This window comes from Peromyscus maniculatus, chromosome 14 (assembly GCF_049852395.1).
Source record: "Peromyscus maniculatus bairdii isolate BWxNUB_F1_BW_parent chromosome 14, HU_Pman_BW_mat_3.1, whole genome shotgun sequence".
Lineage (NCBI taxonomy): Eukaryota > Metazoa > Chordata > Mammalia > Rodentia > Cricetidae > Peromyscus > Peromyscus maniculatus.
This window is the reverse complement of record NC_134865.1, coordinates 35,386,381-35,403,637: the sequence shown is the minus strand read 5'-3', so window position 1 is coordinate 35,403,637 and position 17,257 is coordinate 35,386,381. Positions and strand designations below refer to the sequence as shown.

At 36.2% G+C, this 17,257-nt stretch overlaps 1 protein-coding gene across 4 annotated transcripts in view; it reads left to right on the top strand.

The window, feature by feature from the left end:
• Positions 1–17,257, top strand: part of Snx13 (sorting nexin 13) — a 104,104-nt gene that overhangs the window by 72,424 nt on the left and 14,423 nt on the right. For 2 of the 4 annotated variants that reach the window (XM_076550774.1, XM_076550772.1), the window contains exons 17-20: positions 2,387–2,456; positions 7,448–7,587; positions 11,675–11,782; positions 13,656–13,766. In XM_076550774.1, the coding sequence (XP_076406889.1) occupies positions 2,387–2,456; positions 7,448–7,587; positions 11,675–11,782; positions 13,656–13,766 (429 nt within the window). Of the gene's footprint in view, positions 1–2,386; positions 2,457–7,414; positions 7,588–11,674; positions 11,783–13,655; positions 13,767–17,257 lie in introns of all 4 variants that reach the window. The other 2 variants (XM_076550773.1, XM_076550771.1) reach the window with 1 other exon arrangement.

The following is a 17,257-nucleotide window of genomic DNA, read 5'->3' as shown; positions in this document are numbered from 1 at the left end:
CTCTAAATCAAAAGTCACATTGGGAGTCATTTACTTGTAGTGTTTTGTTTTTCTCATTAATCTTTTAAATTCCGGCTTTTATGTAGCTGGAGTCACTCAGATTTGTTTTATGATATGAAATAAAACTTTGGTGACTTGCTGAATTTTAAATAGAATTATAAACTGAACATAGTTGTTGATTGCAATGTACTAAGCAGTGAAGATACTTAATGCATTGATTATTTGACACATCACCCTGTTGAGATTAGCGGATACATTATTCCTGCTAGCTCTACCAGTGACATTGTAATTGTGTTTGCTGAGCTGACAAAGAAAGTTTGCGGATATGCCCAGCTCGCCTGGAGACTATGGCAAGAGGATCATTTGAATCCTAGACTTCTTTGTCAACCTGGATAGCAGTCTGTAAAAACAGTGAAGAGGGAGAAAAAATTCTGTTTAAATGTTGCCATAACATAAAATTAGAAAACAAACAAACAAATGAACCATTTTTTTTTCTTTGTAAGAAATTTAAGAATGTTATCTCAAGGATTGCTTTATAAACTGTGGTTATTTTAGGACAATATTCACGCACTGTTTTAAAAAAATCACAATTTTCTTTTATCAAACAATACTTTTTCCAAATTGCCAAATTGAATGTAATTCCGGAGTTAATACTGTTTTATCATTTGGAATTTCATAGTCTAGTTTTTGTTGTTGTTGTTTGTTTGTTTGTTTGTTTTCAAGACAGGGTTTCTCAGTGTAGAATCTCTGCCTGTCCTGGGACTTGTTTTATGGACCAGGCTGGCCTCGAACTCACTGAGATCCGCATGCCTCTGCTTCCCGAGTACTGGTATTAAAGGCGTGCGCAACCACGCCCAGCTATAGTCTATTTTATATTTATTTGTACATGATATTTGCAACAATATTTAAGATTTTTATCATTTTTTTATGATATGTTATATTTATTTTTGAAAAATTATTTTGTGATTTTTTTGTGCTGTGTTATTGAAAAAACTTATAGTTTATAAATTATAGGTAGATATTGGATGTGTAAAATAATCTTATATCTAAATTGTGCTGTTTCTATTAAGGAAACATTTTTGTGTGCACCACATGAACACTTAAAGTATATGTGTTTTACTTCTTTCCAAAATATTTTCACTTATTCTATGTCCTCACAAAGGTGTGGCATTGTTATTAATGCATTAAATATTATCAGAGATTAAGTGCAAAGGAGTTTTTGTAGGAGCCAAATGACAAATTGCACGTTCTACCTGCTAAATATCAAATCCTGTGCCCAATAGGAAAATAGGTGTTGATGATAAGCACATTGTACGGACGGTTTTAGATAGAGTGTAGCAGTCATATCAGAGTGGCGCGAGACACCCCCGCCCTGCCGTCCTTGTTGGCATCCAAGGAGAACCTGGCAGGCAGGGTCTAAAGAGCAGCCTCAGGTTGCCTTGCTTGGTTGTCTGTGTGCCCTGTCTGCCTTGGTGACATGCTTGTGTGTGGGGGTGCATGTGTATGTGGCCAAGGGATTTAAAATTTAACTTCAATTAGTTTAATAGTTAAATTAATTGTTGATCAATCATTAATGGTTTTGTTTGTAGAATTATACATTTACTAACAAAAGTCTTAGTCTGGACTTGCTTCCATTTGGTAAATAGTCATAGTGGCTAATTATTATAGTAGGCAGTTTTCTAAATATTTTACATGTGTTCTCATTAATCTCACATACTCCATGATGCAGGTGTAACTACCCTACTTTTGTGCCAAGTAATCTAAATTAACTGATAATTTGTTAACAACAGTGCTAACAAATATAAATCTGTCTGTAGTGTATTTCACCTTACAATTTTTTTTTTTTTTTTTTTTCTTTTTCGAGACAGGGTTTCTCTGTGTAGCTTTGCGCCTTTCCTGGGACTCACTTGGTAGTCCAGGCTGGCCTCGAACTCACAGAGATCCACCTGGCTCTGCCTCCTGAGTGCTGGTATTAAAGGCGTGCGCCACCACCGCCCGGCCCTTCACCTTACAATTTTTATTGTAAAGAGTTCCTATTTTTAACTTCCTTTATATTGTCTATAATTGAAAATAAGTTATTGTATGTGGATAAGTGTTGAAGAGGCTATCGTGATATGTTGTTACTAAATTGTTTGATTTTATGGTTACTTTTTTATTTTTGTTTCAATTTGAGACTCAAGGTTGCAGCCTCAGTCTCCCAAGTTCCAGGAGCTCAGGAGCTTAGCTTCCTCATCAGCTCTCACAGTGCAAATGCAGAGCATCCTGGTCCAGGTGTTGGCCATGCACATAGTGTGAAATGGACATGAGGAGATAGGAGTGGTAGACCTTTGACAGAGAATTCTAAGTACTCTTCCTGTAAAGTTTTATCCCCTAATTTTTCTTCCAGTCTTTAGATGACCTTTCCAATGTGTCCTCTGATGATTCTGGACAACTTCATGCCTACATTTCTGACACTGGTAAGTGGCCTCATGCTGCAACTACTCCTAAGTACGGTCAATTGTAACATCCCTGTTACTTTCACATTTATTATTCCATTCAGCATGTTTTATGATCATACTTTCTGATTTTGTTGTCTTGAAATAAATTCTTCACTAAGTCCTGTAATGTTTGGTTGCTTGTGTATTTGGTTAATTTTTCTTCTCTAAAGTTGCCACTGTTACCATTTGAAAATGCTTACTTTCTAAGCATTTTATCATTTCAAGGAAATTCTAGAGCCAGTCTTTTCCTCTTGGAACTTGAATCTTGCTGGTAATCCCTTTCATAATTTCTATTTCTTTGTTGCAGAACTCTCCAATCTGTATTTGCTTTCTTGTACTTAAGAGTTGGCAGAGATAATTGGATAGACAGAACTTGTACACATTCCTCAAAGGCCCTCACAGATACTTTCATGGGTTGAGCCACCTAGGACCTTGTGACAGTCACAAGTAATGCTGATGAGTATTAGAAATGGTAGTTTTCACACGCCTTTAATCCCGGCACTCGGGAGGCAGAGGCAGGTGGATCTTTGTAAGTTCGAGGCCAGCCTGGTCTACAGAGCGAGATCCAGGAAAGGCACAAAGCTACACAGAGAAACCCTGTCTCGAAAAACCAAAACCAAAACAAAACAAAACAAAACAAAGAAATGGTAGTTTTCTCCCTGGTCTCACTGTGCCTAGAGTGCAAGAGTGTTTTTGCTATACTTAATGCTGTATTATACAGAGATACCTGTCTCAAATTTCATTTACTTTACATTTTAGATTTTAAAAAGAGATTTTGATACATAATCTAGTTTGAAAAGTAATTATCTGCATTTTTAAGTATGGCTTTGCTCTCTTATTATCAGTGGAGCTAAAGACTCATTTGCATCCTCACATCTGCTAGATTTCTGGAATAAGTTGTGTCAGGTGTTTTTTCACCTTTTTCAGGTAGTGAATACATCTATTCCTCTCCGTTTAGACGTCACTGGAGAGCGCACTGTCGATTAAAGTAGAGGTCTTGTTATTTTCCTTTGAACTTTTGAAGCACTTGTCCCTCCTTTTCCTTCCATCAGTTTTTAAAAAACTAAAGAAAGTCTTCAAATTCTTTCTTGGCTTGTCTTCTAAATTTAAGGATGTCTTTTCATGTAATAGTCTTTTTTATTTCTTAGAAATATTAAATTTTATGTCTAGAAGAGGACATTCATGTCCATGTCTCTGATGTTAATATTTCTCTTTAGGCTCTTCTGATTTTCTAGTTGTTTAATCAGTTGTTTATTTTTTCAACAGTATCTTATTCTTTGAAATGCATGAAAGCATAAGGCAAAACATTTTTAATAAATTGTTTTTTCTCTCACTGAAACATACAGAAATTCTGGGAAAGTAATATCATATAGTGGGGTTACGAGCACAGCTTTGACCCGTTGCCTGGCTCAGACCTTCACTCTGTAGCTTCAGTTCTAGCTACTGGAATTTCTTCACCTGTCAAGTGGAACCTTGATAGAAATGCCTATCTCATGAAATAGCTATAAGTGTAACTAACTACTAGTAATTACTTATGTGTGACAGGCATCATATATGTGTGCTTATTCAGTGTTTATTTTTCCAACTGGACACTGATCCATGATCTCATGTCCTTAACATTTCTGTTATTGAACATAAGACTGAAGTTCATTGCTCTGCTGCTCTAAGACTGGTCCATGACCTCTACTGTTTTCTTTTTCTTTCATCAAAATTATCTGTTTTCTGAAATTTAAAAATGTTAACCTCATTATTCTTGTTGCTGTACGTGCACCTGGGCGGTCTCTTTTCCCTAACTATTTGTGACAAATCTCGATTATCCTTTGAAAAGTAATTTTCTACATGTTCTCTGTCTCTTCTGTTCCTTGCTGTTCTCCTTGTTCTCATTAATTTGTAATTGGTTTTGATGAGCTGCCTGATTGGCTTCTACATTATCTTTTCCAAATATCCCTTGAACACAATTGATAAAGCCAATCCTTTATTGATCTGGCAACAGTGTTTAGAAATGCTGAATCTTTAACTTACTGGAAAAGTCATTTATTTGATACGACTGAGTCTGTAAGAGAAAGTTGATGGTAAAATGTGAGCAGTGCATACTGCAAAAATGTGTATGTAGAATGTGATGACTAAAGAATTTCTATTACTAATATTATCATCAGTATAATTTAAATTGGTCAAATAAAAATATTGGTAATATATGTAAAGGGGAGGAAAGACAATTTTAAGTAGGAAGTGCAAATTTTAGAAAAGTTATCGTAAATTGTTAGACTGAGGCTTTGTTCATGTATATTTGCCAATATAGCTATCTGCCTTTATGGTATTGAAATAATTTACTAAGAAGGTACACAGAAACTCCTTTTCTAGATGATCTGAAAGACAGTAAAATATTGAGTCAGCTCTAAAACCTCTTTTCTTTTTTCACACTTACGGGTCATTGTAATCGATCATTATGTGTTAGCGTTCAGCTGATGTAGTAGTCTAAACTGCCACAGTGCCTTCCGCACATGGCAGTGCTGTAAAAGTACTGAAAAGTCTACGGTGCCATAGCCATGAGGAGGAGCAGGCTCTGGGCAGTGAAGAAGCAGTGGCGCCTAGTGAGGCTCACAGTAACATACAGAGCCTTTTGCTCGGCTCCTGCATTTGGAATCCTTGAGTCTGTTCTCTCCGTGGAAAAAAGGAGTAACACTTGTCCTGTTGTCTAAATGACAAAATAAGATGGTGTATCTCAGTTTTGGTGGCATTTTTGTGCCCTTAGTTTAGGGAGAGCAGAACTGTGCCCTTTCAGTGTCAGAAAGGACAGATTGATGTGAACAAGAACAAGGAAAACTTAGTTTAGATTCAAGTGTAAAGACTGAGAATGCGAAGGTCATCATAGGGAATGATATCTGATATCCCCCCAGAAGTGAAGCCTCGGTTTATGTGCCTATATGCGTGTATCTGCATTTCACTGTTCTCTAGTTATTATATATGCCAGTCTATCAATCCAGAGAGAGCTAGTATAGTTGCCCTTCGAGAGTCATGGCATATTCATTCCCAAACCCCTTCAGAGAGCAAAATCCACAGATACTCTGTTTTTTTTTTTTTTGTGAAGTCATGGAGTATTTGCAGTGACCTGTGCATATCCTCCCATATATTTTGAATCATTGCTAGATTGATAACCCAATGCAATGAAATGCTATATAAACAATTGGTATACTGTATTGGCTAGAGATTATGGATAAGGATAAAAATAATCTGTACATACTAGTACAAGCATGTTTAAAAACTATCCTCAATGCTCAGTTGGCTGAATTTAAGTATACAGAGGGCCAGCTATGTGAAAACCACTTACGGTGGTAACAGCTTTCCTGGTGCATTCTTTCATAAGCCAGAGCACCCAGATGCCTAAGCTTAAAGCTGAATTTCAGAAAGCAGCTCCGGGAAGAAATAGGAGCCACAATAAGGGAAAGTTGTATACTTGAAAAATCAGAAGTTACCATCTTAATAGTACTTAAATATGTTGAAAAATAGAAGAATAAGTCCCAAGGCAAGAATGAAAAGAACCAAGAAAAGAATGTAAAATAAAAAAATACAATGATTATAATTAAGATGAGTACCCAATTAAGAACTGGAGTAGAGGGGCTAAACAGCCTTGATGCCTGCGACACATGGCAATATTTTAAAAATGGATAAAAAAAAGTTTACAGATGCTGTAGGCTATGTGGAAAAATGATGGTTCTGTTGGTAAAGTGCTTGCCACCGAAGCATGAGGATTGGAATTTAGATCTCCAGCATCCATGGAAAGAGGATTGGAATTTAGATCATCCAGCATGCCCCTGGAAACCCAGGGCTGGACAGGTAGAGAGAAGAGTATCCTTGGGGCTTGCTGGTCAGCTAGTCTAGTCAATTCTGTGATTAACTCCAGGTTCTGTGAGAGACCCTGCTCAGACAAAAAGTAGAGAGACTGAGAAGGATATCTGATGCTTATCATTGGCTTCTGTATGAATGTACACACATGCTTGCAGTCCTACATGTAGATACACACTAGATAAACATGAAAAGAAAGTAATGAAGTTTTGGAGACCTAGAAGAGTGGTTCTCAACCCAACCCCCTAACCCCCGTGGGTCACAACCCTTTGGGGTGTTGCATATCAGATATCCTGTATATCACATTTACATTATGATTCATAATAGTAGCAATATTACACCTATGAAGTAGCAGCGAAGTAATTTTATTGTGGGAGGTCACCACAATGTAACTGTATTAAAGGGTCACAGCATTAGGAAGATTGAGAACCACTGCTCTAGAGTAAAACAGTAAGCTTAGAAAGACAAGAGCATGATTAAGAGTTCTTCTCTTTATCTAAGATTAGTACAAAGTAGAAACAGATTTCACCTTTAAAGGCCCCCTGGCTTGTATGGTGTGTGGAAAGTCAGAAGGATGAAGACCTTATTTATTTATTTATTGCTGCTGTTGTTGCTAACTTCCCAGAATAAACCGTATCTGTAAATTGTTGAATGTAATTGGTAATTCTGAGAAAAGAATTACCAGGAGATAAGCTTTACCCCGTGGCTTTTTTGTTGTTCTTTAGTTGAACAGATTTTAGTTAACTATAAATAAATAAATAGTAAAAGCTTATTGCTTGGTTTCTGGGTTCCTGGTATACTGAATAGTACTGTGACAATATTCTTAAAAATGAATAGAAGCTCTTGAGAAGAGATTCCAGTGGCCAGTGGCATCATCAGACTTAACTTGTCTTATGTTGTGTTGTAGTCATTGCTTATAATACCCTAGTCATGGGAGCACAGAGGACTGGAATCTCTTCCATCATTGCTACCATTCTGTTGTCTGTCATTTCAAAGTCTTCATTTCATGTTGTCTTTTTTTGTTTGTTTGTTTTTGTTCTTCATTCCCTCCTTTTTGTGTCTTTTGTTCCTCTTCATTTGTTTGAAATGACTAGTATATGCTGACTATGACCCATATGCTGTGGCAGGCGTTTGTAATGATCATGGCAAGACATATGCGCTATATGCCATCACTGTCCACCGGCGCAGTCTAAACACCGAGGAGATGTGGAAAACCTATCGGCGGTACAGTGACTTCCATGACTTCCACATGAGAATCACTGAGCAGGTAATGAGGTTTGTAAAACTTGTGGCCCTTATACTGTTTCTTGGTTCAGCTTTGGATCTACATTTCTCTAAGGATGTTCACAGTGAATAAAGTTAATGAGAGAAAATAAGGTATTGATTTTTTATATAATTGCCATGATTTTAAGCAATGAGCCACTAAATCAGATGTGGAAACTTGAAGCAGTCTGCTCATTGTGGAGTAATACCAAAGCACCAGTGGTAGTTTAAAATGGAGGAGTTAAGTGGATGTCATTTCTGACCTGAGAGGGAAAACAAATGGATGGATGGGGGAGGGAGGAGAGCCTGTGCTCTGCAGAGGGGCTGCTTTGCCGCAGGGAAGGAGACTGAGGAGCTCATTTGAACACAGTGGTGATTTCTGGAGGCGTAGTTTAAAGTGATAGTTATTTTGAATGGTACTTCCATCCAACAGTGTTGCTAAAACCTGCTTAAGTTATTTTGAACCACAGTCTAAAATGAACCTGACATTAACCAAATACTGTTTTAAATTCTTAGTAAACTTAATCTTATTTTGTAGAAATAACTATAAAGACTTTTAAAGTTAAATGAAAACAAAACTGTTTTTCTTTATTATTTTCGAAAAGCTATTTTTTCTTCTCCTTGACTTAGAAAAAACCAATACCATATGAGATGGAATAGGTAATCTGTGGAGCATATTTTCACTGTTGAAAGTCTTTGATTGATTCAAAATTTTAGTTATCTAAGTAATATCAAGCCAATAAAATAAAGATAACACCTAACTGGATTTCAAATGATTTTGTACTATAGCAATCAGAAAATATCCTTTTCATTTAATGTATTTGGAAAAATATGGTTGGTACCATGATAATCTCATTAAAATATTTAGCAGATACAGGAAGATAAACTAGAGATTTGAAATGATTAAAAACAGGAGATGTTGATCAACTTCTGAACATCACTAATAGGACTGTTTTTAATGAAATAAGTAACTGTCTTTGGACATGTCTTTTCCTTTATATTTTTCTACGTTAAGAATCTTTTATGAAGGACTCTCCAGTTCACATTGGAGAAAAACTGCTTACTTCTTATATATTAGATCAGTGTCTAAAAGCAGGCAGCTCATGTAGCTCTGTCATGCACTTGCACCAATTATAAGTTTTTTTTAAAAATTATTAATGGCCAAGAATAGTTTCACTTAGTGCAAATTAATGGGAATTTGGTTTTATAGAACATTTTTTTTTTTGGTTTTTCGAGACAGGGTTTCTCTGTGTAGCTTTGCGCCTTTCCTGGGACTCACTTGGTAGCCCAGGCTGGCCTTGAACTCACAGAGATCCGCCTGCCTCTGCCTCCCGAGTGCTGGTATTAAAGGCGTGCGCCACCACCGCCCAGCTATAGAACATTTTTCTGTGAACAAATAATTACAATTTTTCTCTTAACACAAATAAATAAGTAGTGCTTAAAAGTGAAGTAAATGATTTTAAAATTAGTGTCAGTTTGCTTAATTTAGTGAATAATGTTTTTTCTAAATCTAAGTAAATGAACTATCATTTATTTTCTTTAAAGACTTTAATAAATAGTCTTACATTTATGGAGAAGGTTGATACACTTAAGAGTTAAAAATTGAATGTTATATGCATTTAAAAATGGCTTGAACTGACCATTTATTTTAAAAAGACTTATTAAGTTTTTCTTATGTGCCTGACTCTACTCAGTTCTAGGAAAATAACAGTGAACCAGGCAGGCAGTGTCTTGACTCTAGGAATATACATTCCTGTAGATACTGTACATTTCTGTTTCCCTGAGTCAAGTCTGGATGAGTGCACACACTGATGTCAATGATGTTATTAAATATTCATTTTACAAATGAATACGATCATTAAGTGTTTGAGTATTACACATTTTGAATTTCTCATAGCGTAGTTTCAAACCTGCTTCATCAAATTTCTAGAAGTGTATTAAGAATCTAAACCCAATATGCTTAATGTTGAAAGATAAACTCTTTGGGCTTAGAGTGTCTATGACTTATATTCAGTATGTGAGTCCTTTTAGAGGACATTCTGATTTAGTATGTGCCAATTCTTACTTGTTTGGACATTTTTCTATTTTTCTCATTCTTTAAAATATTTCTGTATGTATTGATAGGTTATATAAAAGTTATCGCCTTTTCCCGAGACAGTATTTTAGAATACTGATGTACAGGCAGTTAACTCACAAAGGATTGTGTCTTTAAAATCCAGACTTTCTATTTTGTGATGTTAAGTTATTGTTGTAGTTTCTTAACATTTTAAAGTTTATGGGGAAATTCTTATTTTAATGACAACTGGCATTTGTGTTCATAAAATACTTCAGACTGGGTAAATCACACAATGACAATCATTCCAAAAGCTGGAAGCATGAGGTGCAGGGTTGGCAGGGTTGGCTTCTCCTAAGGCTTCTCAGTTGTCAGACAAGGACATGGCCTCTTCCCTGTATGTGTGCATTCCTGATGTGTGCTGTCCTCCTATGAGGATAACAGAGTCAGGCTGACTTACAGCCTACTCCAGGAGTCTCGGATTAATTTAATTACCTCACTAAAGACCTGGTCTTATATGTGATTACAGTATGGGGTACTAGAGGTGAGGCCTTCAGCAAGTGAGCTTGAGAAATGCTGTTTCAGACCCTTACTCTTTGGTAAGAAAGGAAACTAAGTGGATAATTTAGAGTCATATACATAAATAATATTTTAGGAAATTGTCAGTCTTTTAAAACAGCATTGGATGTTCACTTCCACCTTGTAATTTTTTTTATTAAAAAAGGGGGGTGGTTCATTGAACCAGACAGTCTATTTTACTTAGTATATTCAATGAAGACTTGTTTCTGCTGGCTTTATATGTAACCAGATTTGTGAGTTATCACTACTACACAGTACTTTCAATGTATTACTCCTGCCCGTTTTTTCCTTGATAATGACTAAAGGAAAATAATTATTTTACAATGAACCTGTTCATGTTTTCACTCTAAACAAAGGTGAGCTAGTTCGCTGTGTTGAAGATCCACATGATTCTGAACACCTGCCCTCCTCTGCAATAAGGATTGGTGTTCTTCGTAGAGATAATATATTTTAAACAAAGGTTTTAAAAGCTTTGCTTGCTTCAGTGTGTTTACTATGGAAAGAGGGAAGAAACTGCCCAAGGCTGCAGGTCGTGGCAGTTGACCAGCGTTCCTAGTAAAGTCCCTGCCCTTAGGCCATGTGAGCAACCGCTGTAGTAACAGCTTGTGTTGAGAAGGTGTAGGAGGTTACTGTCATGGACCGTTCAGATGTACCTAAACACCAAGTCTGTGAAGGCCAGACTCCTGTATTGCTTTAATGTGACAGTGACTCTTAGGTTTTTTTCATAGTGTAATCCATGAGCTTATTTTTCATATGGTGATGAGGAAAAATTATTAATGCTTATTATAGATGTATACAGAGTTTAATATAGTTGATGTCTATACTTAGTAATTTGTCTTTTCTGCTTTATAAATATAATACCGTGATTATTTTATTGTCATTAATATTAAATTAGTCTTTTAGATTTTAACAAGCCATAATATCATAACTTTGATTAAAATTTTAAATCTTTAATACTCTGTTCATGAGTCAAATGGTTGCTAAGAAAGGTATTACTGTTTTACTATGAAATTTTGAATAATCTGACAATTAGAACACCAAAATGAAACTTGGCTGAATGTCCTTTTTCATCAGTTACCTACCTTTGTTATTCTTCATCATGATAAAGAAGGGGAACTGTATTTTGGGCTTTGGGGACAATGTTTTTGTGATGTTTTATGTAAGAAAATATAACCTCGCCGGGCGGTGGTGGCGCACGCCTTTAATACCATCACTCGGGAGGCAGAGGCAGGCGGATCTCTGTGAGTTCAAGGCCAGCCTGGGCTACCAAGTGAGTCCCAGGAAAGGCGCAAAGCTACACAGAGAAACCCTGTCTCGAAAAATAAAAAAAAAAAGAAAAGAAAAAAGAAAAAAGAAAATATAACCTCAAATTATCTGAAGATACTTTTGACATGTAGAAAAATTGTTAAGTGGAAATTATTTCTCTTAAAAGAACTGTTGAATGTATTTTCTTTTCTAGTTTGAAAATCTGTCCAGCATATTGAAGCTCCCTGGTAAAAAGACTTTTAACAACATGGACAGAGACTTCTTAGAGAAGAGGAAAAAGGATTTAAATGCCTATTTGCAGGTAAGGGCATTTTGTTATTTCCCACCGATTTCATTTGCTATGATACACACGTAGAGTAGATTTCTTTATTGAGTTATGTTTGATGCAGCATATGCTTAGCATGCCTGTGACCCTGACTCTATTTCCAGCCTTATTAGCAGTGAGAACAAAACCACACTGAGTATTTTGCTGTAATAGTGGACTGATAACCAATTTTGAGGAGTGTATCAAATGTGACATGTAGTCTTTTTAATAGTTTATTAACTATTTTTATATTTAGTGATATTTTCTTTTAAGCACTCAATACTTGTTTCCTTATGTTTACATGAGCATGTGTAACATGTTTTTCAGATTATTATAACTAGATATATCATAATGGTATACCCAACAGTTACATGCTCCCAATTCAATACATAGTCACTTTTCCGGTTACCACAAAAATCAGAACATTTTTTTATTCTCTGAATAGTTCAAGAGAGGAATATAGCTGAAGATGCTTCTTGGATCCACCATGTTGGTCATAAAATTTCCTCATAGGAAATAACAAAACATATTTTACAAGTTACATATTGCACAGGCTAGTAGAATGCCCAGAGAGAAAAGTGTTACACCTGACTACCCAGGAATTACCCAGGTGGAGTAATGAGTCTTTTCAGTTGATCCTAGCAAGTGTTTGTAATGTGTTGTTCTGCATGTCTCAGAAAGGCATCACCACAGCTGATAGTAAGTGTCCCACTACTTAGCTCCCTGACTTCTGCAGGAGGAGTCTGCAAACTGCAGACAACAGATAAGCGTCTGTTTGCGACCAGGAATTTTTATCTGTTGCCTGGAGCTGTTCTTTTCTTTTCTTTTCTTTTCTTTTCTTTTCTTTTCTTTTCTTTTCTTTTCTTTTCTTTTCTTTTCTTTTCTTTTCTTTCCTTTCCTTTCCTTTCCTTTCCTTTCCTTTCCTTTCCTTTCCTTTCCTTTTCTTCCTCTCTCTCTCTCTCTCTCTCTCTCTCTCTCTCTCTCTCTCTCTCTTTCTCTTAATCTTTCTCTCTTTCTTCCTCCCTCTCTCTCCCTTTCTTTCTGTCTCTCTCTCTTTCTTAAGCAGGAGATTTGAATAGTTATAGTAGAGACTCTGTGGTCATAACCTACAGAATTACTATATAGTAATTTTAGAAATTACTCTTTTAGAAAAAGACTTAGTAAATTCCTCCCTCAGAATCTAGTGAAATTTAAAAGCTAATATACTGAGTAATTAGTTTAGAAGTGTTTTTTTTAAATTTCATCTCTTAAATATCCCCACGTGTGACTGGCTCTAAAGCTGCAGTTGTACTTCCTTGTTATGTGTACTGAAAGGACAGGAAGAGAAGGAGGCAAAGGTGTGGCTGCTGACTTTTGTTTTCTCCCAGCTCAAAGCTGAAGGCATACATGCTACATTTCTAAAGCTGTTCTTAGACATTTTGCTTCAAACATAGTCAATTTTAGTTCTAGTAAGATCCCTATCAGTTACGTTTGTATAGTTGATAAAATGACTTTTCCCAAATGAGGTACTATAAGTCTATTTTTAAAAGTGGCTCTACTGTGTACTTTTAGCTCCTGAACTCACTATATCACAACTTGTGATGTAGAAGGATCAAAGCTAGATTATTAAGTTCATTAGCATTTGTGTAAGCAATATTTTGTTTTGAACTTTTATGTTTTTGTTTATGTGTATCATAAAATTCTATTTTCTTTAACTTTAATCTTGAGCATTATTATATAAACAACACAGTTTTCTAATGTGTTTAAGTTGTAGAGTCAGAAAATAGAGTCAAGTTAAAGTATTTTATAGTCTTCACTTTTTATAAAATGAAATTATAAAAAATCATTTCCACTGCCCTGCCATCTTAACCTCCCTTCCTCTCCCTGTTAGTTACTCTTAGCTCCTGAGATGATGAAGGCATCCCCAGCTTTGGCTCACTGTGTGTTTGATTTCCTTGAGAACAAAGCCTACAGTAAAGGGAAAGGTGACTTTGCTCGCAAGGTAAGCATGCTGTTGAATCTCCTCTACAGATACTCTTTCGTGGTTCCCTTTTGATAAAGGAAAACTACAGATTTGCACGTGTTTTAAAATGATATGTTAAGTGCATCTTGGCATGGTGTCTTCAATCATTGCACTGTTGCCTGGAGGATCTGTTAATCCCAAAGACAGGAGGAGAAAAACCACCAATCCAAATCATCCTGGCCAAATTACTCAAGTGGTTAATTAAAGCAAGCTTTTTTATTTGTGTACATTGGCTGTCTCTCCCCAGAAGTGGGGTTCAAGAGATCAGCATTGGATGCGAGGAAGAGGTTTTCATTGCTCAGGGTAGGGAGTTTCCAGTGGCAGATTTGGTGGGCAAAATAGGTGGGATTACAGGAGGAGACCGTAGCATGAAACCAAAACTTAACTGTAAGGTGGTCAGGACAACCTTTTAAATCAAAGGTAAGGTTGCAAGATGGCTGTAACAACTTTCTGTAAAAAAGATGTAGTTGCCATTTCCCACAACAGGAGCACAGAACCATTTGTAGTTAAGGTTACAGGTGGGTCCTAGCCAATCCTTGAGAAACAGATTTTATCAAAACAGGAATGAGCCTAGTTTGTCTTTGACTATAAAATGACTTTTAAGCCTAAGACGCAGGCAGACTGGTTCCTCTTACCTTATGTATAAACTCACATTATGATCTAGTGGAGCTTGAAAGAAGGAAAAACAAGGGAACAAACTTGGTCCATTAGGAAATCTAAAATAAAACCTAAAATAGGTTACAAGCTATTTATTATTTTGAGTTGGAAATGTTCTTTATAGGGAGGAAATGTCTTTTATTTGAATTAAAGATGAGAAAAAAATGTTAAATAGGATGTGTTCTGAAAATATTTTTACCTGCTGAGTGGAATGCTTATTATTTAAAGTGTTTTAGTTCATTTAAAATATGAAACCAGACCTGTTTTTGGAATTATGTATTGTGGTATGAACAGAAGCCTTGTAAACAGGCCTTCAAAGTCCTGTTCCTTCTTGGCTAGCAACCTTCATGGTATTCCTTCTCATTTTGCTACTTTAGTTTTCTCAAGAAATGAAGATGTAACTCTTTATTTTAAGCCAAGGCATAAATCAAGTAAGATATTATTCTGTGTTTAAACATGTCTTACAGATAACTAATAAATGTTTGCAGTTAATTATAAGAGCAGAGGCAGAAGTAATAGAATTTAGGAAGATATGCAGTAACCCTTTGCACATTGTTGGAAGTCTTTGATGAATTTAAAATAAAAACAGAAAATCTCCTATCATCCTTCCAAGTCCTTCGTTGTCATTAAAAACAAAAAGGAAAACATTTAATTGGGTAGCTTATAGTTTCAGATGTTCAGTTCATCATCATCATGATGATAAGCATGGTGACATGCAGGCAGACATTGGATTGGAGAAAAAGCGGATCCACAGGCAACAGGAAGTGAACTGTGTGCCACACTGAACATAGCTTGAGTAAAGAGAACCTCAAAGCCCAGCCCCTCAGTGACACACTTCCTCTAAGAAGGCCACACACACACACCTACTCCAACAAGGCCATACCTCCTAATAGTGCCATTTTTTTTTTTAAACTACAACATAATGGATGCTAACATTCCTAAGTTGAATGTTTTAAAAATAAATTCTATATATAGACTTTAAAATAGTAAAGTGTGTGTGTGTGTGTGTGTGTGTGTTTGTGTGTACATACATATATGCATGTGCATATTTTCATACTCGTTCTGCAGAGTGGTTGCATTCATTATCCAACCTTAAATGTTAATAGGGATGTGTTCCAGTCTTCTCTTAGGTATTTTCCGTTTTATGATTATTTTAATTTTAACAAAATAATTGATAAGTCTTCTGAGATAAAAGAAATTTTGTTAAATATACATCATCTTTTTAAATAATCAGCAGTAGTACATATATGTTAATTGCATTTATATTTGTAATTATTAATAAAGTCTAAAGACTCTCCTAAGTAGCCATTAGATTCATCTATAAGCATTTTATGAGAGACTTTTCACAACTTAAGAAGTATCTTAGAGACTATTACTTTTCCCTATTTCTTTTTTAAAAAAATCTGTAGAACGATTAATAGAATAATTGCCAAGCAGCCTTTCTTTCACTTAGATGTACCTTTTTTCTACTGTTACATTGTGATGCGAAATCATTTTTGCCCATAGTGAGAAGTATAAATTTAAGTTAAAATTCCCTTGTGTTGTGCTGCTAGAACAGAGAAGTGAGTCGAGATGGCACCTTAAAGAACAGACAGCTGTATGGTTTCGGTGTGCTTGCACTGGCCTCCATGATTTACTCTTGTACCTCGTGGTTTGAAAGTTTGTTTCTTGTCTGTTTTCAGAATATTTCAAAACACTTTCTAGGTCTGTTTTCAAATAAAACCTGTATTTGTAGAAGTAATCATAAGATGGACTCTTATACTTATGAAGTTCTCTTTAGTGAATATCACGTTATAATAAACATTGCAATTTTCTCATTATTTGCGTGTCTTAAATGTGATAGATATTTGACAGATATTCTAATAAGGTCCTTTCTTAGAATCCTGCATATCAGGCTGGATATGGTGGCACAAGCCTTTAGTACCCAGCACTCAGGAGGCAGAAGCAGGCAGATCACTGAGTTCCAGGTCACCATGGTCTACAGAGAGAGTTCTAGGACAGCCAGGGCTACACAGTGAAACCCTGTCTTGAAAACAAAGCATCAGCAAAAATATAATTAATTAATTAATTATACCTGTGTATTCTTGATTAAGATTGAATATTCCATAAAGCATAGCAGCTTTATTGGTGGTTGTCTTACTTTTCTGTTGCTGTGATAAAACACCAATGCATCTTTTCGATGAAGGAGTTTATGGAGCATATGGTGTCAGAGGGCTAAAGTCCATGGTGTCAGAGCAAAGGTATGGCCAGGGACAGCTGAGAGCTTGTATCTTGATCTACAAGTAGGAGGCAGAGAGCACACTGCAAATGGCATGACTCTGTGAACCTCAACGCCCATTCCCCAACAAGTCCCAAACAGTTCCACCATCTGTGGACACAGTGTTCAAATATATGGCCCATTCTCACTCAGACCATCATGTTCCACTCTCTGTCCCCCATAGGCTTATGGCCATACATAATGCAAAATGCATTTAGTCTCCATAGTCTTTCACATCTTAACACAAAGTCCAAAGGCTCTTCTGAGTCTCAAGGCAGTCTCTTAACTGTAAACTCCATAAATATTAAAAAGTAAATAACAAACTTCCAGCATGTAATTTCACAGAATATACATCACCATTCCAGAAGGGAAGGTTGGAGGAAGAGTGAGGAAATGCTGGACCAAGGCAAGACCAAAATTCAGGAGGGCAACTACAAATCCAGTAGCTGTAGTTGCATGTCTGCTGTCAAAAGGCCTCGGTGACCCCACCTTCTGGCTTTGCTTACCTCAGCCAACTTCTCCTCTTGGCTAGTCCAACTCTCTGTAGCTCTTTGGC